The sequence below is a fragment of the Aphelocoma coerulescens genome, chromosome 6 (assembly GCF_041296385.1).
Source record: "Aphelocoma coerulescens isolate FSJ_1873_10779 chromosome 6, UR_Acoe_1.0, whole genome shotgun sequence".
In the NCBI taxonomy this organism is placed as follows: Eukaryota; Metazoa; Chordata; class Aves; order Passeriformes; family Corvidae; genus Aphelocoma; species Aphelocoma coerulescens.
In genome coordinates this window covers 36,906,634-36,930,432 of record NC_091020.1, presented here as the reverse complement: position 1 = coordinate 36,930,432, position 23,799 = coordinate 36,906,634, and the positions used below count along the sequence as shown (strand labels likewise).

General features: G+C 45.7%; 2 protein-coding genes across 5 annotated transcripts in view; one reads left to right on the top strand and one right to left on the bottom strand.

Moving 5' to 3' along the window:
• Window positions 1-7,856: 7,856 nt before the first annotated feature.
• Window positions 7,857-12,481, top strand: NKX6-2 (NK6 homeobox 2). Its single transcript, XM_069020332.1, has 3 exons — window positions 7,857-8,646; window positions 8,929-9,101; window positions 9,794-12,481. The coding sequence occupies exons 1-3, from the start codon at window positions 8,232-8,234 to the stop codon at window positions 10,040-10,042; spliced, it is 837 nt and encodes a 278-aa protein (XP_068876433.1). The 5' UTR covers window positions 7,857-8,231; the 3' UTR covers window positions 10,043-12,481.
• A 56-nt stretch (window positions 12,482-12,537) lies between these two features.
• Window positions 12,538-23,799, bottom strand: part of INPP5A (inositol polyphosphate-5-phosphatase A) — a 191,573-nt gene continuing 180,311 nt past the window's right edge. For 2 of the 4 annotated variants that reach the window (XM_069020331.1, XM_069020330.1), the window contains exons 13-16: window positions 19,783-19,894; window positions 15,519-15,587; window positions 14,229-14,316; window positions 14,043-14,130 (exon numbers count right to left, since the gene is read on the bottom strand). In XM_069020331.1, coding sequence (XP_068876432.1) covers window positions 14,236-14,316; window positions 15,519-15,587; window positions 19,783-19,894 — 262 coding nt within the window. In that variant the 3' untranslated portion in view covers window positions 14,043-14,130; window positions 14,229-14,235. Of the gene's footprint in view, window positions 14,131-14,228; window positions 14,317-15,518; window positions 15,588-19,782; window positions 19,895-23,799 lie in introns of all 4 variants that reach the window. The other 2 variants (XM_069020329.1, XM_069020328.1) reach the window with 1 other exon arrangement.

The following is a 23,799-nucleotide window of genomic DNA, read 5'->3' as shown; positions in this document are numbered from 1 at the left end:
GTTTCTCACTTTTTTTTATTCTTCAAACAACCGGGTCTAGTGGGAGGTGTCCGTGCCCATAGCCCTCCCTGCCATTAGAACTGAATGATCTTTAAGGTCCCTTCCGATTCAAACCAGTCAGTGACTCTATGATTCTAGCTAAGTAGTACAAGTAGTGTAAGTACATGAACACAGCATAATCACTGGGTGCTTTTGCATCAGCCCTGCACTTTTCTGCACACAGACCGGAGGCAGCAAAAGTAAACAGCCAGAACCGCAGCCCAGGAGTACAGTTCAGTGGCTAATGCAGTGGTGTTTGGTTAGCACTTGGACTCCCTGACCTTGGAGGTCTTTGCCAACCTAGACAATTTCACGATTTTATACAGCAATCACTGCCACACTAGTAACACGTAATTTAAAATAAATTAGCATTGTATTTAAAATTACCATCATTCTAAAGTGGGCACAAGGAAAAATTTTTAGTGACACGAGAAAAGGACAGCCTTCTTTCCAAGATACCTGCCTTCAACAACACATCTTTTCTTTATTAATGATTATGATTCATTTCAGTGGTTTGCTTGTCCTAGAAGTTAATATTAATAGTAAGAGGAAGAAAAATGGGGACCATTTCAAACACTACCCTTTTGTATTTTCCTTGAAAGTTAAAGTAAATAGTATTACAGTGCCCTCAGGTGGTGTAAATTCAATTCTGTCCTATAGTCTACCCTAGAAAGACACCTTTAAATAATACTAATTTCAGCAGACTGAGTCAATATGGGAGGCAAATCACAGCATAAGCAGCTTTGTTTCCAAGGAAGATTATTTTCTTGAGTGTTTTGACAACTCCTGATTTTTAAAAAGTATTCTTTAATTTTTAAATACTGTGGAATAAATATAACGAACCTCCCAAAGAAAACCTAAATAACATCATCACCAAATGTAGGAACAAAAAGTAATAGAAGGAAAGAGATCTAAACAGAAGATCAAACCTAAGTGCAGAAGAGGTAATGAATTCTGTAAGAGCCTTTTGGAAAAAAAACATGAGGTAAGTGTTTAAAAACCAAAACAAACAAAATCCAAACCACAATCATTCAACCAACCAACCAACCCCCCCCCCCCCCAGGTACCATATAATTTCTTAGATATATTCACACATAATATGTCTTAATGGTGAGGGAAATTGCATAAAGAAACCAGTATATGATGCATTTGTAATATAACCTGAAACTTTTTGAATTCATACTGCCATTTTAATCTGAAGAAATCAGTTTCCTGAAGACACAGGATATCTTTAATGTGCATCAGTCCAATACATTTCATTTTTTTTGTTACTAAGAGTAACAATATAAAATGGATATCATTTAGCTGATCTACTGCTCCACATTCAGGGTAATTACAATACAGAGTCTCACATAACTAAACAGTTGATGTAGGCCCATCATTTATCACTGGTTTATGTCTTCAAATAAATGTGAGGAAGATCAGCACATCACCAGGAGAATCTTCTAACTTACCACAATTAAAAGATTTGTCAAAGCTGAAGTAATATCTGTTATTTTTTCAAGATACTCTTAAAGGAATAGCCTGTCAGCTTACAAATGTAAATTACGTTGTGGAATATGTGCACTGAAGGTGATGGGAATCCTACTATTGAACATGGTTTCACAGAGAACATCACTGCACTGTAGCTTTGTTCTGCTGTCCATCCAGTTCTGTCCTGTTTTCTTTCTTGGAAAAGGGCTCTGTAAATAATACTTATTTTCAGCAACCTGGATGAATATGGAACACACAAGACAGTGCAAGTACTATAGACCTGAGTAATTCACTGTTCTTCCAGCTCCCAGTGAATGGACTCTACTCCTCTTCCTACCTGCTCCTGAATTGGCTCCTAACAGCTGTCTACCAGCATATGTTAAAACATTCCCCAAACAGCTAAGAAAAGCATTTTCAGACTGTTGCAAAATCCAGAAGGACAAAAGGAATTTGAATCTCACCAATCTTTCATTTCCTATGCAAATGATACTTTCATTTTCTTTCATGATGATTTGGGGAACTCTCTGATCACTCTGAAACTGTGTGTCATGTGAAAAACTGTGTTAACCCTTCAGTTTTCTAAGGATTGCCTGCAGTAATTCTGAGGAGGGCCAGAAGAACTGCTGTCACATTTTTGTCATCTGTCTTTACAAACTGTACCCTTCAAAGAAAAACAATATAAGGTTCTCACCCCAAGTCATACCCCAGTCCTCTCTTCTTTCAGTAATCCCTGACTATCTTTTTTCTTATCCTCACTTGCACATTCAGGAAGAGTTTTACTAACAAAACAATTCTCTGTGGCTCAGAGAGAATCAATACTGCTTATAAGCACACTCTTTATTTATTGGCAACTTACTCCTCAATTTCCCCATACAGGCTATCAATAGGAAGGCAATCTCTTTATAGCACTAATGACTTGCGGTAAAGTATATACATCTGTTTAATACAAATAAGGGCAAATGACTTCCCAGTCTTGGTTAGATAAAATAGAGCTCACAAGTGCTTATGTCACTTAGAAAGAATAATTTGTAGCCTTCTCTCATTAAAAGGATAAACTATTAGAGTGGAGACAAGTAGGAAAAGAACAGCATTGGAGGAACAAGGGAAGTGAGAGAGGGTTGGTGGGTGAGCACTAAGTTTGACATGATCTAAAAACTCAATGCTCTTAATACTAACAACAATCTAAGCCATTGGCAGAAGAAAAAGGACAGGTAAACTAGGGTTTCCCCAGACAGAGGGAAAAAAATCAAAGTCCCGGGAATCTCAGCAATACCAGTGATCTGCTGGAAACTGCACCAACAATTCAGTCCACCATAAACCACCGAGATCGACTAGAGTAGGAAAAGCCCTTCATTTTGAAAAGAACATTAAGCCAAAACCCCACCCCCCCCACTGCCCACCATGTCCTTGTTAAGAGTGCCTGTCAAGATACACAACAGAGAGAACAAAACTAATGCTGATAACTGCTTATCTTAAATCTCTCAGAAGTTTCACCTGCAAAAATACTGTTTCATTTCTTGCCCTAAAAATACGTATAAAATTATGGCCATGCTATTTTCTATCAATATTTACAGTAATGATTGGTGATTATAACATCAGAAGCTTTCCTTAAACCTAATTCACGTTTTCCAGAGCTTCAAAAACTTGTGGGTTAAAATCCAAAGCCGACCAGTTCACACAGAGGCACTGAAAACTTTGTCATGATACCTTTAAAATCCCACTCTAGTCTTCAGCAGGAATAAGTTCTTTTGAAAGGATTTATATATTTATAGTTCTCCCTCCACCCCAATAATGAGGTTAAAACCTTGGAGAGTCACAAGATTGCAATACATCCTGAGCGTTTTGTTTTTGTTCTTTCTAGAAAGCACTAAAAAGCAGTCTCATCTATGTGTGTGGTAGCTGAAGTTAACCACCTTCCCAGGAAGACATCAATTATAAACAGAATTTTTACGTTTCTTCACATTTCTGTTACACTGCTCTCAAGGTCACTCAGTTTCTCTTGTTGCTGCTTTAGACTATGAAGGCGCTCAGCTCTGCACCATTAGCAGATTCCTACCTTTTGTGCCAAGGATCATAATGAAAAATATTAAATATGGCCTTACCCTGAACATATATCATCCTGCGAAGATGTTTCAACAGAGATCATCTAGTCTAAAATGACTTTGTTTTCTAGTGACTACATTATTAGACAAAAATACCCCTCATTTTTAAACACAAGGATCTCTTTTAGGTATGCTGTGAAGAAGCAGCATTCATACTGTCAGGAACACAGGCAGATAGTATATCATCACAGGCCGGGACATGGATTTTCCTACTCTCTTGTCACTATTGCTCTAAGTAATTCCATGCAACAGTATAATTTCCCTCGCTACTCCACTGGTACCTCCATCAGCCGCAGAATAACTCAGAAAAGGAAGACTGTGAGGCAAACTGCTCTGAGCTCCCACTTCCTCAATAATTTTGTTTTTACATGGATTTTACAGCTGCACTTTGGAATAATGTATAATACAGTAGAGGATGAAGAGTATTCTTATTCGTGGCTTATTTTCTTCTAGTCCACAGCCTCTCAGACATTTTCAGCTGCACAGAAGCTACAAGAAAAGGTACTTTGACTGTATGCATAACCAAAAAAAAGTACCAGCAGGTTAAACGAAACTTGTCTGAAGTTATTTGTACTGCAGAATTTCATTCTGGTCCATGTACTACAATACTCCTCTTCTAGTACGCTGGAATGTGTAAGTCCCAGACGAATTTGATGTTACTGATTTCAGTTTTGTTTCTATGTCCTTTGTAAGAAATGTTACTGATGTCAGGGGCAAAGCAAAACGATCGTTAACTTTACACTGTGGAAATTCGTCCTTTGTCCTGCCTGTAACTACGCCCGGCGAGTGAGTGGTGCTCTTACCCACCCATGGCTCGGTACGGGCGCGTCACGGCTCCGGGACTGCGCAGGGACAGCGCTGGGGCACCCGCGCAAGTCTCCCAGAGCCCCGGCGCCGGTTTCCGTCCGGGCGCCTTTGCCCCGTCTCACCGCCGCCATAACACATCCGGCACGGAGAAAAGCAGCAAGAGAGGGCACGGCGTGGGGAGCGTGACCGGGCACGGCGTGGGGAGCGTGACCGGGCACGGCGGGGCACCGAGCCGGGCGCCCGGGGCCGCCAGGGGGCGCCGCCAGGTCGCGGAGGCGGCCGGAGGCCGGGCCGGCCCCGAGGGGCGCGGGGCAGGGGCGGCGGGGCCCGGCCGGGTGACCGGCTCTGCCCGCGGCCCGGCCCTGTTCTCCTCCGCCGAAATGAACGTTCCGAAAGCGGCGAGCCGAACAGTGCCGGTGGCACGTCCCGCCGACGGGACGCGCTGCAGCGCTGCCGGACTAACCCGGGAAAGCGCCCGCACCGGCCGTCACAAACGCCTCGAGCTGATTTATATCTCCTCGAGCAACTCCTCTGCGAGTAACTTCTGCTCGGCCACAGGAAGCACCGGAGACAGCGAGCGTTCCGGCATCCGCTGAGCCGCTGACTCCTCGGAACGGAATCCCCGACTTATTTTACCGAGATCACCTCTCCCCTGCGAGAGGCTGCCAGGCGTGATTCCGGGCTCTGCGCCGGGAGCGGGGGCGGGCAGTCAGAGGGCCGGGGCCCGGGCCGGGGTCAGGGTGCGCGTAGCGAACGGTGCAGTCGCCTCGGGGACTGCCGGGCCTCTGCGATGTCTCCGAGGGGAACGAGCTTTGCATCTGGAACGGGGTTTGCTTAAGGGCTAGGAGAGTCCTTGGCCCCGGAGCAGCTTGCCAGCGCCTGGGACCCAACAGCATCGGGGAGAGGGAGCGGCGGGGCGGAAAGGGGATTCTTGAGGAGCACGGGGGCGGGGAGCCGGAGACACCGGGCGATGCCTGCCCGTGGTCTCCTCCTTCGGTGCCACACCTCGTCAGAAGAACAGACACAAAAGTAGATTTATCATACCATGGGGTCTACAGAGATAAACCCCACATATTTCCACGTGGAAAAACGAGGGTATGAGATTTCAGGAAAGTCAATGAGCTGGACAAAAGCACGACTAATGTGCAACAAGTGTCACTGATGACATACAGACTGCCAACCGGACTCCGAGGGCGGCTTTAGACGGAGCGGGAGGCTTTGGCTCTATCCCCGGGACCCGTACACCGGATGGACGAGGGTCCCAAGGCAGCAGCCCCCCGCAGGGCTACCGGCCGCGGGGGTCCAGAGGCCGCCGGGGGCGATGCGTGTCGAGTTCTGCGCGCTCCTGGCTGCGGCGGAAGCCGCGCGGGAGCGGGCCGGCGGCGGGACACACACACGGACACTCTCGGATGTACCGGGGGAGCAGGCGGCAGGCCGCGCGGGTGCGCTCCGCCACGGCCCTCCGCTACCGGCGGCACGGCAGCCTAGCGCCGAGCTTACTCGTCAAGGCTGGACGGGGATCGGTCTGGCCCCGCCGCAGCGTGGATGGCGGAGGCCGCGAGCTTACCTTGTTCCATCGGTCCTGCCCAAGAAAGCGGCGTCCCGGCGGGGCCGCTCCTCGGTGAGCGGCTGTCGCCTGCCTGTGTCTGGATCAGTACTCGGCCCACGGCCAGTCGGAGCGGAAGGCGTCCCTCTCGTTAGCCGAGCCGAACCGAGCCGCTCAGCGCCGTGGGGTCGGCATTCAGAGTAGCAAGACCTGCAGGCTGGGCAGGCAGAGGTGCTGCTGGCCCTCAGCACCGCACTGGGGCGGGCAGGCCGGCGGGACGCGGGCAAACTCGGCGGTCTACGCCCTGAAGAGGCATGGGCTGGCAGAGACCGAGCCGAGCCGCGGGCTGGCCGCGCGCCGGCACCTGCCTGCCCGGGACGGGCGGTCCCCGATCCCCGGCTGAACCCACGACTCTCAGGGAGAGCCGATCAGCCCCGGCGGCAATCTGCAGCAGCTTTCAACGCCGCCGTGAGCCGGGGCCACGCCGGAGGCAGAGAGAGCAGGTGGCATTGCCAGCCCCTTCCCAACGCACGCAGGAGTCGCGGAAACGAGCCTGGACAGAGCTGATACACCGTGGCTGTTCCCTCCGCTGCTGATGTTTGCAATAGACAGGGGGAAAAGTAACGAAGTCGTTTATTAAACCTTCTTTAGCGCAGCGTCGTTTTTAATCTCACGTTTGTACGTTAAGCCGTTTACAAAGATGCGCAGAACAAGACGCATGGACTGTTACATCCCGTAACTCCAGCGATTGAAAACAAAGACCGTGGACGAGCCCGAATAATTACTTTCCAAATCTACATTGACATTACGGTCTTGTTACAGGTTAAACGAAACCCTGTTCACCTGCAAACGATTCTGAAGATAGACATCACATCTAAAGGACCACGCTTTTAATAATTGTTCTGATATGATCAAGTCGATTCGTGTTTACTTTGTGACCACTTAGAAAAAGATTTAGTTCCCCACTTGTTGTGGTTAGTGTTTTCCTTGGTTAACAATGTATCAAACCCGTAGGAGAAATCAGTTGCAAGGCGGATAACAAGCTATAAACCCAGTTGCTGGAATTATTTTCTGTATAAGCCTCAAATCCTAATTCTTCTTTTCTTGACAATGAATTATGTTTTCGATTAGGAATATCTCTGGCCATTTTATTTGTGAGAACGAGATTGGTTCCGCGGTGATGTAACAGCAGTTTTTTCCTTTTAAAGACCAGGGGCTATTACCCCAACGTCGTGTTGGGTCGGGTCGGACCGGGTCGGGTCGGAAGGAAGGCCTCTGCGAGGCCAGTGTGTTCCAGAACAGGCAACAAAGTAGACCTAAACAGTTATTCCTAGGGCGTAAGATCATTTTTTACAACCGCTTTAAAAACATTGGGCTCTAGCGCGAGGGAACGGCCTCTGCGCAGCTGAAGACGGAGCCGATTACCCGACAGAACAGCGATGGGGGCGGGCACTACCGCTCAGTGCTCCGGGGCAGCGCAGCCGCCGGGGCTCTGCGGTCACTGCCCGGCTGCTCGATGAGGCGCCGGCGGTCCCTGTGCCGGGTCCCTGCCCGGCTGGAAGGGACAGACACGGCGCGTGGGAGGGCGCCAGCGCCTCCGGGTGTGCCCGCTGCCTACCGGCGGGGCAAAGCGGGCCGGCGGGGGCGGGGCTGGCTGACCCCGGCGGCGGGGCCGGGGGTCCCGTCGGGCGCAGCGCGGCCACGTGCAGCTCTGCGCGCTCCCACGGCTCGGCCCGGCCGTGACGTATTGGGGTGGAGGCGCGCGCCGCCCGCCGATTGGGCGGTGGCGGCGGCGCGGGGCGGTGGCCGCCCAATGGGCGCGGGGCGCGCAGGTGCCCGCGCAGTTATCTGCGCGCGGGGCGCGGCGCGGAGCGTCCCCGCGGCCGCCGGACACGCGGCCGGGGCGACGCGCGGAGCTGCCGGTCCCGCATCCCGATCGCGCGTGGAGCGCATTACCCGTAGTCTTCCGGGACGCGCCGCCGGTGGGGGCTCTTTCTCCTGGGACTCCCGGTCTGTTGTTTCGCCGCGCTGCCCCGGCTCGGCTTTCGCCGCTCTTTAGCCTGGACTTTGGAGGTGCGCGCCGCAGGAGCGGGCGGGCAAGCGCCGGGATTTTCCTCTTCCCAGCAAACTTCGGCACTTGCTGTCGCTGAGATCCCGCGAGCGGCGAGGAGCCCGTCCCGCCCGCGGCCGCGCTCCCGGCGAGGGCTCCCAGCGGAGCGGCCGCGGCGCGATTGGGAAAGACCCACGCTCGCTGATGCCCGCAGATGTTAGCGGTGGGACAGATGGATGCTAATCGCCAGAGCGCGTTCGTCCTTAGCAGTGCGCCGCTAGCCGCGCTGCACAACATGGCCGAGATGAAGACCTCCCTGTTCCCCTACGCCCTGCAGAACCCCTCCGGTTTCAAGGCGCCGGCCCTGGGCGGACTCAACACGCAACTCCCCTTGGGGACACCGCACGGAATAAGCGACATCCTGGGACGGCCCGTGGGCAGTGCCAGCAACCTGCTGGGCGGGCTGCCCCGCATCAACGGGCTGGCGGCTTCGGCCGGGATGTACTTCAGCCCCGCTGCCGTCTCCCGCTACCCGAAGCCTCTGGCGGAGCTGCCGGGACGGCCGCCCATTTTCTGGCCGGGAGTGGTGCAAGGCTCTCCCTGGAGAGACCCCCGGCTCGCCTGTCCCGGTAAGTGCGGCCGGTTCTTGCAGGGCGCGAGGAGTAGGCGGCCTGGGGTCCAGAGCCGGGGCGGCCCCAAGCCGCTGGCGGACGAGCGCGGTAGACGGGGCGGGCGGCAGGAAGGCCCGGTGCGGGTCATTCGGTCCTCACGGCCCCGGGTCTGTCCCGGACCGAGCCCTGCTTTAGAGCCGGCGGACAAGCGAAGCGGCTCCGCAGCGCCTGGCGGGGCCCGGCTACGGGCCGGGAGTAGTGCAGAGTTTATCCCTGACGCAGCTCTTTCTCCACTTTCAGCTCAGACGGGGATGGTTTTGGACAAGGACGGCAAGAAGAAACACTCTCGACCGACTTTCTCTGGGCAGCAGATATTTGCTTTAGAGAAAACCTTCGAACAGACGAAATACTTGGCAGGACCGGAGCGCGCCCGGCTCGCCTACTCCCTGGGGATGACCGAGAGCCAGGTGAAGGTAGGTCCGTCCTTTGGGCTCCCGTCTCTCCCGCTCCCGGCCGCGGCCGCTTTCTGCCATGTCGGTGATTACTAGCAACCACAAACACTGCGCAACTATGCAGGGATTTTTTTAAAAAGTCAGTTAGAATTTAAGTCACATTTCGATATTGGATAGATTTTAGCCTAATTTCTACCTAAATTATTTTGTGCTTAGAGCTCTCTGTGCTGCAAACAATTTAAAATAAATAGACATATTATATTAAAAAAAAACCCTATCGCAACAAAGACAAAAAGCCCCCCGCAGGTAACTATTTTTGAAGGGTCACTTTTCCACGAGGATCGTGTCCACTGGCACAAGTTTACTTTGTATAACTCTGCAAATTTTTTAGTAAAGCCTGCAGGTGCATCTGAGTGTTGGGGTGCACTTTAAGCCAAAAATACTGATTTTTCTGGCTATTGTATTCCGTTTTCAATAAACGACTATTCCGGGAAGCTGCTGCTTTAACCGTCGCGCAGTCCCGCAGAGACGGGCCGGTGTCCCCAACGGGGCGGCCCCTTCCCAGGAGCCGCCCGAGACTCTGCCTGGTGCAGGCTCTGCTCCGAGTGCCCGCAGCCCCGAATTGCGGGACGGGACGGGGTCGCCGCGGGCGGGGGCGGACGCGGCGGCGGGGCCGAGGCCGTGGCTGAGCTGTGCCCGGTGCCGGTGCCCAGGTTTGGTTCCAGAACAGACGGACCAAGTGGCGGAAGAGACACGCAGCAGAGATGGCCTCGGCGAAGAAGAAGCACGACTCGGAGACGGAGAAGCTGAAGGAGAGCTCGGACAATGAGGACGATGATGAATACAACAAGCCCCTGGACCCCAACTCAGATGACGAAAAAATCACGAGGCTATTGAAAAAGCACAAATCCACGAACCTGTCCCTCGTCAGCCCCTGCAGCACCAGCTCGGATACATTGTGAGGGTGCGGGGCCGACGGCCACACCGGGCAGCGCGGCGGGGGTGAGTGTAACTGGGTGTTTGAAGTGGTGTGTTGTACAGCCGAAGATGTATGTGAAATGTATATATTTTTTACAGAATAAGTTATGAAATTATTTTCTTTCTCATCGATGTAAATTTCAGAGAAATTTTTTCAACTTTTTGGGTTTTGTGTCCCTTCAAGATTTCCCACTCTTTCCTTTAGTTTTCCTGTTAGTTTCCTGCTCCTAACAATCAGGTTTTGTTACGTTTTCTATGGCTCCCAAGTCCCAGCTCAGCCACTTTGTATATAGTAAATTTCAGATTTTGTGCTGTATATTTCTAGTGTAAAAACAGCAGTTTTCTTTCACTCCGTCCCTCAGTATTTTGGCAGTTTCATTTCTTCTGCCTCTGGATTTTATGCTTAATAATACCAAAAAACCCAAACCACTGTCCCAAAAAAGCACGAGAGGAAAATGGACACTTGATTTTACATTAGAATGTCTCCACACGTGTTGGAAAGACTTTGTATAAAATCAATAAATTATTTAACAACCTTCTCCTTTAGCGAGTTTCTTCTGGCATTTCTGTGCCAGAGGCCGGGGACACCAGAGCTCCTGCAGGGTTCCCGACGGTGCCCTGCAAGGCAAAAGGAGCCCCTGCGTCGGGGGGCCGGTGGGCTGAGCCGGGAGAGCCCCAGTCCCTGTGGCACAGCCGGGGGCCGAGGTCACTGCCTCATGGGAACCCGCGCTATGGGACTCCCCAACAGCCCCAGAGAGGAGAGACACCCGGGGCTGAACGTGCCGCTCGAACTGCGTGCGAAACCGGGAACGCTCGTCCCTGGCCCCAAGAGCGTTTCGTTGGCTTCGGGCGGGTGATAGGGTCCGCTCTGGAGAGGGGAGGTCGGGGCCGGGACACCTCCCATTGCTCTGAGTACCGACCGCTGCAAAAACCCGGGGGCGAAGTCGTTGAGATCAGCGGCGAGACTTCGCATTTCTCCCCTTGGCACACGCAAATCCAGGTGGGTGTGAGCCGCCGGGGTTGTTAAGGTGCTTTTTTTTTTGCCGGGTTTTTGGTTGGTTGGTGGTTTTTTTTTGTTTTTTTTTTTTTTTTTTTTTTTTGTTTTTTTGTTTTTTTTTTTTTTTTTTTTTTTTTTAAATGAACGAGAGGTTCTCTTTTCCCCGTGTCTCAGCTATGGCTTTGCAGCCCGAGCAAAGGCCAGCGTCCGGTGCGGGACCCAGCGCCTCTAGCACCGCAGCCCCCCCGTTCTACATCCAGCTTCCGCAGCCCTGGGCCGAGCGGGCGAGTCCTGGCTCCCCGCACCGGGGAGGGACGCGCCCGGGCTTCCCCGTTCGCCCTCTCGGTTCCGGGGTCCGCACGGCGCCATCACCCACCGCGCAAGTTCCGTGTATGTCGCGGCACGACACGGAGCCGCGTCGGCGCGGTTCCGCTGCGGAAAAGGGCCCGGACCTCTCCCCCTGGAGCCTCCCCTTGGGTCCCGGTGCCGCCGCTCACTGTGATTGATTCCCCTTCGCTCCTGCCGGGGCAGCTCCACGTCCCGAGGAGGGTGGGGAGTCCCGCAGACCCCTACTCACTGACCGGGGACGCGCCCAGCTATGCCGCCGTTACAGAAGGAATAAATCGAGATTAGGGTCTAGTCTTCGTCCGGCTGTGAGCACGCTGAGACCAGGCCGTTGTTCGGGCTCCTGAGGGGAAGTAGCAGGATAAAAACACCTGTCCTTCCCATAGTTCTTAAACGAAATGAGCTCGGAGGGGGCGTTACGGGAGAAAGGGGCTTCGAGGCACCGCAGGATTGACAGCCCGGGTACACGGCCCCAGGCAGAGGGGGGAGCTGATAGGACCCGTTCCCATCCTGGGCCAGAGCCCGTCACTCCTCGGCTGTCCCGGGGCTGCGGAGAGGTGTCCGCTGGGATCGGCCCGGCTCGGCTCACCCCGCGCCCCCGGATTCGCCTCTGGGGCTGTTTAAATGCGAAAGTTGCGTTTTATGAATTGCTGAGGGCTCAGTTCGGAGCATTTGCAGCAGCTCACCCCAGCAGGTCACCGGCGTACCCTGCACCCCCGGGGAAGGTTCGGGCCCCGGACGGCCCCGCGGCTGGAGGCTACAGCAAGTTGATCTGTACTCGAGGCTTCGGTTCCTGCTGGAAAAGGCTAGAGAGGTCTTCTTCTGAAACTTGAGATAATCACGAAGGAGTTCATGGAGGCACATTTACTGCTGAGGACTGGCATCTTGTGAGCAGCTTGTAAAGCTGAATCACTTTCCTCACATCAGTGCTCCCGTATCAGCTCCTCAGTGCCTTTGCCTCGGTTTGTATTGTGTTTTGATTAACACCAAAACTGCATCCTATCATAGAGGTTTTTATGTGAAAAATAACCTTGTTAATTGGCAGGAGATTAAAAGGTATCTCAATAAGAAATGTGACAATTTACTAATTTCCCTGTAATCCCCAATGCCCAGATTAAAGGGGCAGACACAGCCATGTTAACCATGATTAGTTTTATTGCTTGAGAACCAGAGTACTCATTTCTAAAGGCCTTCAAAGTTATCATGAGTTGAGTTTGCTTAAATAGAATTACTGTGTGGTTATAATGCAGCATGGCACAATAACAATACAGAGCTGCAGACACCCTTTGGGCAACAATACTTGCTATAAACTGGGTTGTACTGTTGAGAAAACTCTGCAAGCGGACATCAAATCATTTTCAGTGGTAGTGATTTATACCAAAATCAAGCATCAATCTAATGCCATCGCGCAGTCTATGAACTCTGTAGTGTTCTAAATTAAATCAATAAAACATACATTTGTGTTTCATCAACAGACTCCCTAATCACCTTTTAATGTTGTATTTAGTGGTGGGAGGAAAATGTGTGTAACAAGACTATATTGTAGGCTGCACTGAGCTACTAACCAGGAAAATTTACAGTTGGGTTGATGGTTGGTCTTTTTTTTCCTTTAACACTGTATAAATACAGTCTGTGTCCAATACAGTTGCTACTTGAAGCAGACTATTATTTTCTTCTCCCGTGATGTTATTGTTTCAATATAGAATATGGCACCATAAAACAGTAACAAAAGACTGACAAAAACAGTTTACAAAATTCTGGAAAGTTACACCCAAACCTAGCTAAGAACTTCACATTCAATCCTTAATATTACATAGAAAGAAGAGATTATAGGAGTAACAAAGTGAAACTGCTAATATATGTGCTATATAGTATGCTATATATCTGTATCCAGGATGGCACTGCTATATATTATTTATTATATAAATGTTGGTTGTTGATGTACACTTAACTAAACCTGCTAAGACTCCAACACTTACTGCTGATATGGCACTCTCAAGCATTCATATTGGAAAGTATATTTAGCATAAGTTTTGGTCAGGTTTATAAATTATTTATATATCTGTGTATATATACACATACATACATATATATATACACACACATATATATGTATGTATAGAAAGCAGCTGCTGTGGGATTCAAAAACCATGTAACATGGCAGTATAGTAAATAAAATGAGAAAAAAATTTTAAAAAATGAAAACCAAAATACTAAAACTAAAACACAAACCATAAGCCTTGGTCAAAAAAGAAAATACCATTTAAAACCATCAATATCTCTATCTATACAATCCAATGTACAAAATCCCAAAGTGGTAAAGATATATAAGGGGCATGATACCTTTAAAAGTTTATAATATGCTGAAATAGCTTTTCCACATTGACAAATACACTTAGTAAAAGTTGAAAGTTGTGAAATCTAGAATACATAGCATCTCTGCTGTCTATTTAGAGTTTTGGCAACAGAACTGTGACATATATATAAAAAATAATTCCACATTTCTACTTGATGTCACATGAACATACAAGACAGTGAGGTATGTGAGGCTTCTCTCAAACAGAGTCCAGATGCTGAAGCATAGTGTACGATCAGCAGTCTAAAAATGTGGCACTCAGGACTGGATTTATCAATACAGCTGTTAGGATTACAGATTTCAGTGTGCTGTCTTCCCTCCTGGCTACAGTGTGGTTTCACGGAAAATCTTCTCACTTCGTAGGCATCTTTTTCCTGTTGCAGAATTGGCATTTTTTTAAAAAGAAAGATAAACACAGGGGAAATGATGTAGAAAATGTAATATAAACGTAAAGAAAAAAGATGATATTTACCACCACATCACTGCACGACACAACACTTGTGCACATTTGCAATAGGTTTACCTGCCCCAGCAGCTATTCGAAAGGACAGGAACACAGGCTGCAGCAAGTTAGGGAAAAATAGAAGTTACATGTTTGAAATACACATTGGTTTTTTGTTTGTTTGTTTGTTTTTGGTTTTTTTTTTTTCTTTACAGTCAGAGGTAAAAACAAAAACTTCCCTATGACTGGAAATAAAACATTGCAACATTTTTTGAATTAATGTAATTACAAAATGCACAAGGGAACAACATCATCTCCTCACAGATTTCTGCTCCCACTGAAATCTAAGGGAAAATTTTCCACTGATTTCTGTGGGAAGAGGTTCAGGTCCCATACACATCTCCCTTTTGTCACAGTGCCGCACCACTTTGGTGATGAAGGAAACAAAAATTGCTGTTTCTGAACTGGCTGTCCCAGAGCTTTTTGTTTACTGGATAAGTTAGTAATAGCTCTATTTTAAAACCTTGCATGATTCTGGACCAAACGCCTTAAGTGCATTTTTCCTTAGAAAACAATTCTCTGTCTCACAAGAACTCTGACCATGGAATTAAATAGGGGTACGTATTTGTGAGTTCAGATTTGCATGTACACATGCATCCACACATACAATTACCCACTATCCCTCTCTGAATTATCATTCAAGAGCCTCAGTGCTGTTTTTAGATAGGCTTTCAGAGGTTACCTCCTAGTCCTCAATTGGCTTTTTTCAAAGAAAACAAATACTCTGTTTTATTGTATTTCTAACAGGTTTCCATCTGGTATCTTCAGCAAAGAAGATTGTTTGCAAAATTCAGGTATTTTATTAATTTCAACAAGAGGTATTTATGTAATTCTTTCTCCTTTTTCTATAGTCTTTTTATCACTTGTTTCAACATGGAACTGCCAATATGTTCTTTTACTAATACACACCTATGCATCAACCCAAGTGAAGTTATGCTTTCAAAGCATAGTTGATAACCCAGTGAAATCACTTGTGTTATGCTAGAACAGTTTTAAGTGTACAGATGGCTGCTCCTCTTCACTTACACCACATCCTGCTTTCATTCTAGCACCCATTGTCCTGTTCTTTGACTTCATACAAGCAGCTATTTTGATAAACTGACTTCAGCTGAATTTGACTTTGAAACATTTTCAAGGTGTTACTTTAAAAATAGGACAGAGATATGGCTGTCTTAAAATTAATAGAACCTAGTCCATACATTCTCCTTCCTAACAAAAAAAACTTAGACGATAAAAGACTAAAATGTTTAATTTAATTACCTTGTGATCTCCCATGCAGACATTTGGCCCAATGTGGTCATATATTACTATCTTCTCATCATTTTCTGACTAGTTAAAAAAAAAAACAAACAACAAAACACTAGTCAGTCCAAGGATTCTCCAGATTACACACACAGAAAGAAATATTGGAAATATTATGCAAATAGGTGAAACCAGTTTCTGAATGAGGTGATATTAACACATCTTAGCTTGGCTTCTCCAGAGAAAGACTGTGTAAAATGAACTTTTATGCCCAGTACCACTTGCAGTAATTTGTGCAGTTTGCCTGCATAAAAAACCTCCTGAGATCTCTGTGTCTCCTCCCTGCTGGCAGGACCTTGGGAAATTTTTGTGGCTAACACTGTGCTAAGTGAAATGAGTGACTTGTCGTAGTTGCATTCCAGGCTTCTGTTGCAAAATGCAGCAACCACATTTGGCCAGTCCTTTTTTAAGAACAACACAACTTTTATTGAATTAGGTGAGATAAATGTTCTCTGAATTAAATGTAATCCATGTTGCCTTATAACAGCATTTGATTTCATCATATAAGGGATTTTAAATGTTCAGAGAGATGAATTATTATTTTCAGGTTCTGAGTATAATCTTTAATCATTTCTCTGAGATAAATTTCTTCATCTGAAAAAAAGCATTCAGTGATTTTAAGAAAAGCAGCAAATGACGGATGACATTCCTCCAGTCTCCATTATGAATTGCTTTCATTTTGTTCCATGTTGAACTTTACCCTTATACACTGACTTCTTTAGCATTTTTATCTTAACGAACAATAAAATGTAGTCATCTTTCTGCCGTTTGCAATAAACGTGATTTGGAGGAGCTATTTTGATTCTCTGGCACTGTACTTCAGGAATAAATACAAATACATTGCCATACAAAACAATTTCTTATTGTGCTAAACAATTTCTATAAGCTAATTAAATCTGTAATCTGGACACTCTCCAGTCTCTAATACAATCGTAGCTGTGCTTTAAACTAGTTGGCAATACTAATTTATTTTGTATGAAACAGTCAAGACTTTCTCATCTGTAATCAGTCAAGTTTGACTGGGCAATAACTTTATATAAACAGTAGCATTTAGGACTATAAAGTTAAAACTGAATTATCTTTAATGCAGTAAGGAAGCTTAAGGTCAGATTTACTTTACAGCACGGTTGTCTGCCAAAAATATAAAAACATAACCTTCTGCATTGTATGCATGAGCACTTTCCAATATTTCAAGATCATAATGCCACCAGCATCGGAAGTGGGGATACATTCATCAAAAGCGACTTGATAATTTACAAAGGCAGCATAAAATTGTGGATTTTCAACTGCATAATCTTTAGACAGATAAACAAATTACAGCAGTGCACAAGCAGAAACAATATACACTTGGCTGAGCATTCATTACTTCATGTGATCAGGCATCAGCGCAGCTCCTGAGCAGTGGGCAACCTTTGGTGGTTTAGGGCTCAGGAAGCATAAAATAACATGATGGTGAGGTAACCGACCATGGCATGATAGATGATGTTGCATGAAAGCTGTTTACAGCCCCATGTCAGTACAATCTGTAATGCCTACTGTGTAGCTGAACACACTCTACAGTGGCAATTTGTGCACACTATCCTCTCTTTATCTAGGATTTAAATGCAGATTTACTACAATTTTTGTTTGAAACAAAATATAGAATTGCTTAGGCAGAAAAATAAACACTTTATTACCTATAAGAAAAATTAATACAGCAAAATAATTACATGCATAAGAATATTCAATAGATAGTTATGACTGAAAAAATTCTTTAAAAATTCATATACATTTATATTTCAAGGATTTGTTACAGTGTAATCAATTATTTAAAATTTGCTTTTACTTTCTTCAGGGTTCCTTTTAAAGCTTCAAAGTATAGGTCTCTGCAGTGGAGTAAGTTCTCAGTCAAGGCCAACACTGCTTCTTGTGTAGAACCACAGAAACCTGTAGGGTCATTTTGCCCTTTCCTCTATCAGTTCAGCATTCTTTTCTAATGACTATTTTCATTATGTTTTATGGGCCAGAATCCCCGTTTTGCTTTGGGTTGGATAAGCTAGCTCCTATGTTTGGTACAGGCTCACAGAGTTAAAGCCCAGCCTGGCCTCATCAACACCTGTCACTTTGCATATGCGCTTCTGGAGATATCCCAAACGGCCTGATCACAATTTGTAAATGCAAAGCTCCAGAGAGAATTATGCGCACTTTTAAAGGTAAGCTTTGAATGATCCAACTGATCGGGTTTCTGTTACACAGAGACTGGGAATTGTAACTGACCTCACAGTTACAAACTTCTTCAGTGCTCTAACTTTGTTTTCCCTTGTTTAATCTTCTCCCATTATATCCAAGTTATAGCCCTCGAGATAATCAGAAAGAATTCCTTTCTCTTGGTACTGTTTACACTTTCCAAGCTTTTGTGTACACTTTTATCTCCTTATTCATAGCTTAAAAAAAAAAATCTTCCCTCACTGGCCACTCTTTTCATGGTTTTAATCCTTTGTTCTTTAGGAATTTCATGGTCGCCAAGTACTATCGATAATATTTTGGGTAAAGTCTCACTTTTTCACATGATATTTTTGTGTAAGAAAACCAAATAACACTGATTTTGACATTACTATTTGACTATAAAGCCTGTATTGCCTTTAGGCTTCACATTTTTTTTACTGAAAACTGCAGTACATGTATTGTCTAAAATTTGAGTGAAATTTCAAGATGTCATACAGACACTTTTTACACATTAAAACGTGTGAGGAAGTGCATTGACTTGAAATTCGAGTAGCTGTGGAAAACACGTTCCCAGCCTTTTAGTGAGTTATATACTGCAAAGCAAACAGTCTAATAATGAGATAAATAACCCCGACGAGAGAGAAAAAGAAGGTTATAAGCTTCAGGAGAGCAAGTTTCAAGGGTGTAATTAATTTAAACAGGAAAAAAAGAAGCCATGAAGCTATAGAACACTGATTTACTTACAAGATTATTTTCTGTAATTCACTCCCACTAAACTGCATTAATTATACAGGAACACACAGACAGACACACGACTTTTGGCAATTTTGCGTTCAGTAAGTCTGTTACAGTCATACAGTCTGGTCAGCAAGACAACCTCACTGCAGTACATCCATTTATGCAGCCCGCCCACGGCCACGGCCAGCCGGCCAGCTCAGAACAGAGAGAAGTGGGAGAGATCTTGTATCACACACCCTTTTCCTGATCTGTTCTTGGCCCTTTAGAACAGCTGGTAACCAGCATCAGCAGGACGGGGTCTAGGTGCCATGAGGAAGCACACAGGAACAGAGGCAGTGGAAGCTGGCACAGGTAACCAGTTGACCTGGTCCAGTGCTTCCAAGAAAAGGAGGAGGGCCGAGTGGAACAAAAAGGAGAGAGCAAATGACAGAAAAGAAAACTGGAAGGCTCCTGAACCATATTTAGATCATTTAACCTTGGATAGAGCATCACCAACTAACCCTAACCCTATCTATAAATACCAAAATCCCAAGAGGACTTGTATGTTCTAAAAATGTTGCACAAGCTTATCTCTAAAGCTCTAACGGAATGTCTGAATTTAGGCACCTCGTTGGTGTACCAAACTTAGGAGCCTACCTGCTGGAAACTATCCTCATTCAGGGGACAGCAATAGATTTGGCCTGTCTAGGACTTGACATATTCTTGGGAGTACCTTAGGAAATCTACCACTCTGGTAACTCAGGTGCCTCCAGTTGTTGATGTACAAGTTTTCCTCTCAATTGCATGACTCCTCAGCAGTCACTTGTACCTGCTTCTGTCTGCATCCCTGCTGAATCCCTGGTATGGGCAGTGTGGCTGTTTATGCCACTGTAGGGTGGACTGGGCTGGGGGACTAATGGGGCCTTTTTATAGGGGCTTTTTATTTACAGTTACTCTTTAAAACAAGCAGTTTCCTGGTGCTGTGCATCCCCGCACAGAAGAGCACAGAAGTGGCACAGGTCAGAAGACAGTTGATCATCATTGGCAGCTCAGATACCAAAAGAAATGCTTGTGGAAGCTCGTCTTTTAGTCACTGTCAGTGGGTTTATGGGGCCAAGTCCCCCTTTTGGGTGCAAAGCACTGGAGGCACACCCCTCTATTTACTGCCATAGTGTGCTGTCTCCAGCTTGGCAAGTGTTTGCTACAGGCAAACTCAAGGACAGAGTCTTTCAGCCCTACCTGCCTTTGGTGCAGATAAATGCAGTGTGGAGGTATTGGGGGGCTGCAGGTCTGTACTTACTTTCAGAATGAGCTCCTTGGCTGAGTGGGACATCAGGATTCTGTCGCACCAGGCTGGACATCTTGTGTTCATGTACTGCCTTCCCTGGCTAGAGTCCTCGCTGTAGGGATAACTGCAAACAAATCCCAACCACAACCATCAATGACTCTTGGCAAAGCAGTCTGAAACCTCTGGCTCAAAGGGCCATACTATTTACAAAATTTCACTGTCAAAAAGCAGCTCTTCTAGACACTTGTACATGTTTATTTTCTCCTCCCTCTTTCCTTGTCATGTGCTCTTTTCTCTATGTCTCTTCTCAGATCTACAACTCTACTGTAGGGTTAACAAGTTGAGACACACACAAAGAGTTTCAAAAGAGAGTTTCAAAACTCTCACCTCCTACCTTGTGCTTTTGCATGTGAGAGTGTTTAAAGACAGCAAACTGTTTATCTGTGTGGAAGTACAAAAATCAGTTCAACAACAACTTGAAAGTAGACAAGAGACTATGGAAAATATACATGCAGAAGGTGAGAAATGAAACCTAGGGGGAAAAAAAATTTCATCTTGTGCAATTTCTTTGCAGGATTCTCTCAAGGGGAGTTATCCAGGAATAATTTAGCAGAAAACAGAGTTTAGAGTGCTGGGATCACTGCAGCTATACAGAAACCTCTCCTATATGGATTCTTTAAGGGTGATAGAAAGGAAGACAGGACAAGACAGCAGGCCTTGCAGGGGATTTTTTCAGAACCAAGGAATCAGGAATGTGGTTTGAAGAAAGTGATGCTGACTACGTAAGATCCTGTACCTATGAAATTGTCTTAAGAAAAAGTGTATTATTTTGTAAAGACATCTTGAATAGAAGCAGATTAAATGGTAGCTACACTCTGGGGTCATCATAAACATGCTATGACATCTCCAGCGCATTCTAACTTAGCTTTAAAGGACAACAGAAAGTTTTTATTTAAATCTTCAAAATATAACTAGAGTAACACACCTGTGTGAGCCCATGAGCTGAAATCATCAGAAGCACCCGAGGGGCAACCTCTGGCTCATCCCCAGCAAGCTGAGGCTAGAGTTTTTCATGTCTCACCCAAATGTTCTCATCAGTTTAGTAAGACAGACCTTTGCATTCCATGATGGCTCATCACACTGTAAGGCCCACTGTTTTCTTAGACCATTTCCAAAATGACATGTGGGAGTAGCTAAGAAGGGGTTTTGGAGAAATCCAGAGGGTTTGTGACAGGCTCAATTTCTTGAATATTGGGCCGGAATTAATTGAAGTCTGCCTTGATAAAACTCTTAAAAACCCCAAACATCTACATATGTATGTGTGAGTGTATTTGAAACAACATTTGCATTTTATTCTGCACCTCACTGAATTCATAAAGGAAATACTGAGGTTTTTCTGAAATGTCTTTTAAAATAAAATTTCTAGCATTGTAAAAAAAGGGTTTGCATGCTTGAAGAGAAACTTATTTACCATCCTGCTTGGTGTGATACTCTGAAACAGAGACATACAGCTCTCTACCAAATGGGTTTACAAGCTACAGTGCCATTAAAAAGATTAGCCATGGCAAACATCCAAGAAAAGCGTACTGAATGTATTGGAACAAACCAGTGATCTCAGTACGTTTTCCACCTCATCAAACCTAACAAGACTCATTTTCAAAACATATTATGAGAATTCAATTTGCTGCTTCACTGACATACAGAAGTACAGCTTATTTCTGAGTGTCTGTGAAATATTTTGATGATGTAATACTACGTTGGTAGTAGAAGCTCTTTGTCTGCAGCTTAAGGGTTGACTTTTTCTCATAACCTCTTACTCTACTTACTCCAGAACCCCAGATAACTGAAACTACTTTTTATGACATAAAGGTATAAGAATCAATCACATTTCAAATAATCCTTCCTTTTACGACATTAACTGTATGGTTTTTGAAATATGATGTTCTGTACCTGGAATGATCTGTTACTGCTATGTGTTAGAGCATTTAATCCTAGAGCCTATATTCTATGAAATGGGATTTATCAATTTGCTTTATTTATCTTAATGTTTTCACAGGGTGAAAACTTCTGCCAATTTTTCAAGGTCTTTAGCACTGATCACAGAGTCAAAAAGTTACTGTAGTTTAAAAGTATCTTTGAAAAATCAGATTTCTAATGGCTGGGACAGAGATAAAAATAAATGCTGCAAAATTACCCAGACAAAATGACCTGTAGGTAATAATTTAATATAATAAAGTGAGGCAAGCTCTTCTTTTTCCAAGGCAGAATCCTTCAAAGGAAGCAAGAAGCATGGAGTGTTCTGTCTCACTGCACCCCAATGAATAAGGCTTCTCCCTCCCTCCATCCCCTCTGGCGTGTGCAAGTCCCACTCTCAGTGAAATGCTGACACTGACATAATAAAAAATCCTAACAAGATAAATGCCCCCAAAATTGGGAAAACTATTTGCTCTCCTCCTTCATGCTCTAGAGGGGTCACAAACACTTTGAAATAAGCAAAATTCTTCTGTAGATGGGCTCAAATAGTGGTCACAGCTAAATATGACTCAAAATTCCCATGAGAGATTCTTTTTCTTTTTTTGACTTTCTGGGTTGTACGGATATTTTAATTTATTATATACCACTGATCTTAAATAGATTTTTGCAAAGAAAAGCTCTATTAGAGATTTCTGGAATATACCTGCCACTGAATAAACATGCTGCTGAATGTGTACTATTCCAGAACAGAACTTTTCAAATACCATACACCCCAGAAGTTGTCTCCACTATCCTCTTCCATAGCTAAGTGAATAGTGGCATGAAAATAGTGTGACTGCTTCCAGAAATGAATCATCTGCATGTGAACTATGAAGCTTTTGCTTGTTTGGAGTGTTTTTAAGGGTCTTGTCCCCAAGGATACTCTGGTGTCTTACATAATGTTACTTCCTTTGGATGTCTTCCCATCAGCTGATGGGATTTAAACCCAGTCAAGAGTAGCAATGGAAGGAGGAGCCTACAGATGCATAGGCATTTCAGGAAGTCTGATGATTCTGATGCAGCCATAACAGAAAGATGTTGCAGAATCAAAGACTCAGGGAAAACACCCAAAGCCTCAGAACCAGCCGCTGATCCAGCACTTGGTTTCAGACTCAGACCCTGGGTCGGTCCCCAGGAGGCAGCCCCTGTGTGCTCTCCTGCGCTCCGGCCAGCACGCACCTGCTGAGGCGGGGGCTGCGGAGCGCCCAGCGGGCACTGACAGCACGGGCTGTCAGCATGGGCTTCTGCAGAACCAGCACGTGAAGGCACAACGCTCGTTTTGCTTTTTCCCATACAGCCACTGCCCAGAAAGCAAAGATTCATGATGGGACTCAGGAAACTGGAAAATATTTCTACTTGCTTCAGTGGGTAACCAAAGCACGAGTGTGCCGATACACGCTTCTGTTTGACCGTTCACTTTTTGTTCTTTCTAAGCTGGCTTCATGATTTCCCTTCTCTTGTCCTTCCTTTCAACCCCACTTCTTGACTGCTTCTTTGCCATCAGGCATAAATAGTCTCTTAAAAATTACTGTAAATTTAAGCTTGTGTGCATGCAAAAAGCTATTCTTGTAATACCCATCTTCCAAAAGACATTAGGAGTAAGACTGTCTACGATCAAGGGCATTAAATTAGATTTGTTTTGCTGACATCTCCAGCCTCTTTTAACACGTTCACTCGAGGCAAGTAAGGAACTCACAGTTCTTAAGTCAAAACTTACTTAATAATTCTAGTCAACAGATTTTCTGATTTGTGAATTGTAGAAATAATTACAGATTTGATAAAAACGACTGCAGATCTGATAAAAAGAAATTTAAGGACTCTATACCAAATAATCAAAAGTTAACAATTCCAGTAGCAATCTCTCAGAGGGGAAGTATTGTGCCATCCTTCTGTGCTTCCATCCTTCGTCTTGACCACCAGGACGATGACTGTGGTAGAGAAAAAAGTAAAACCAGCTCTCCCTGTCCCACAATTAGATAGGAAAGAATGTATTATTTTTTCCTTTCATTAGCATTC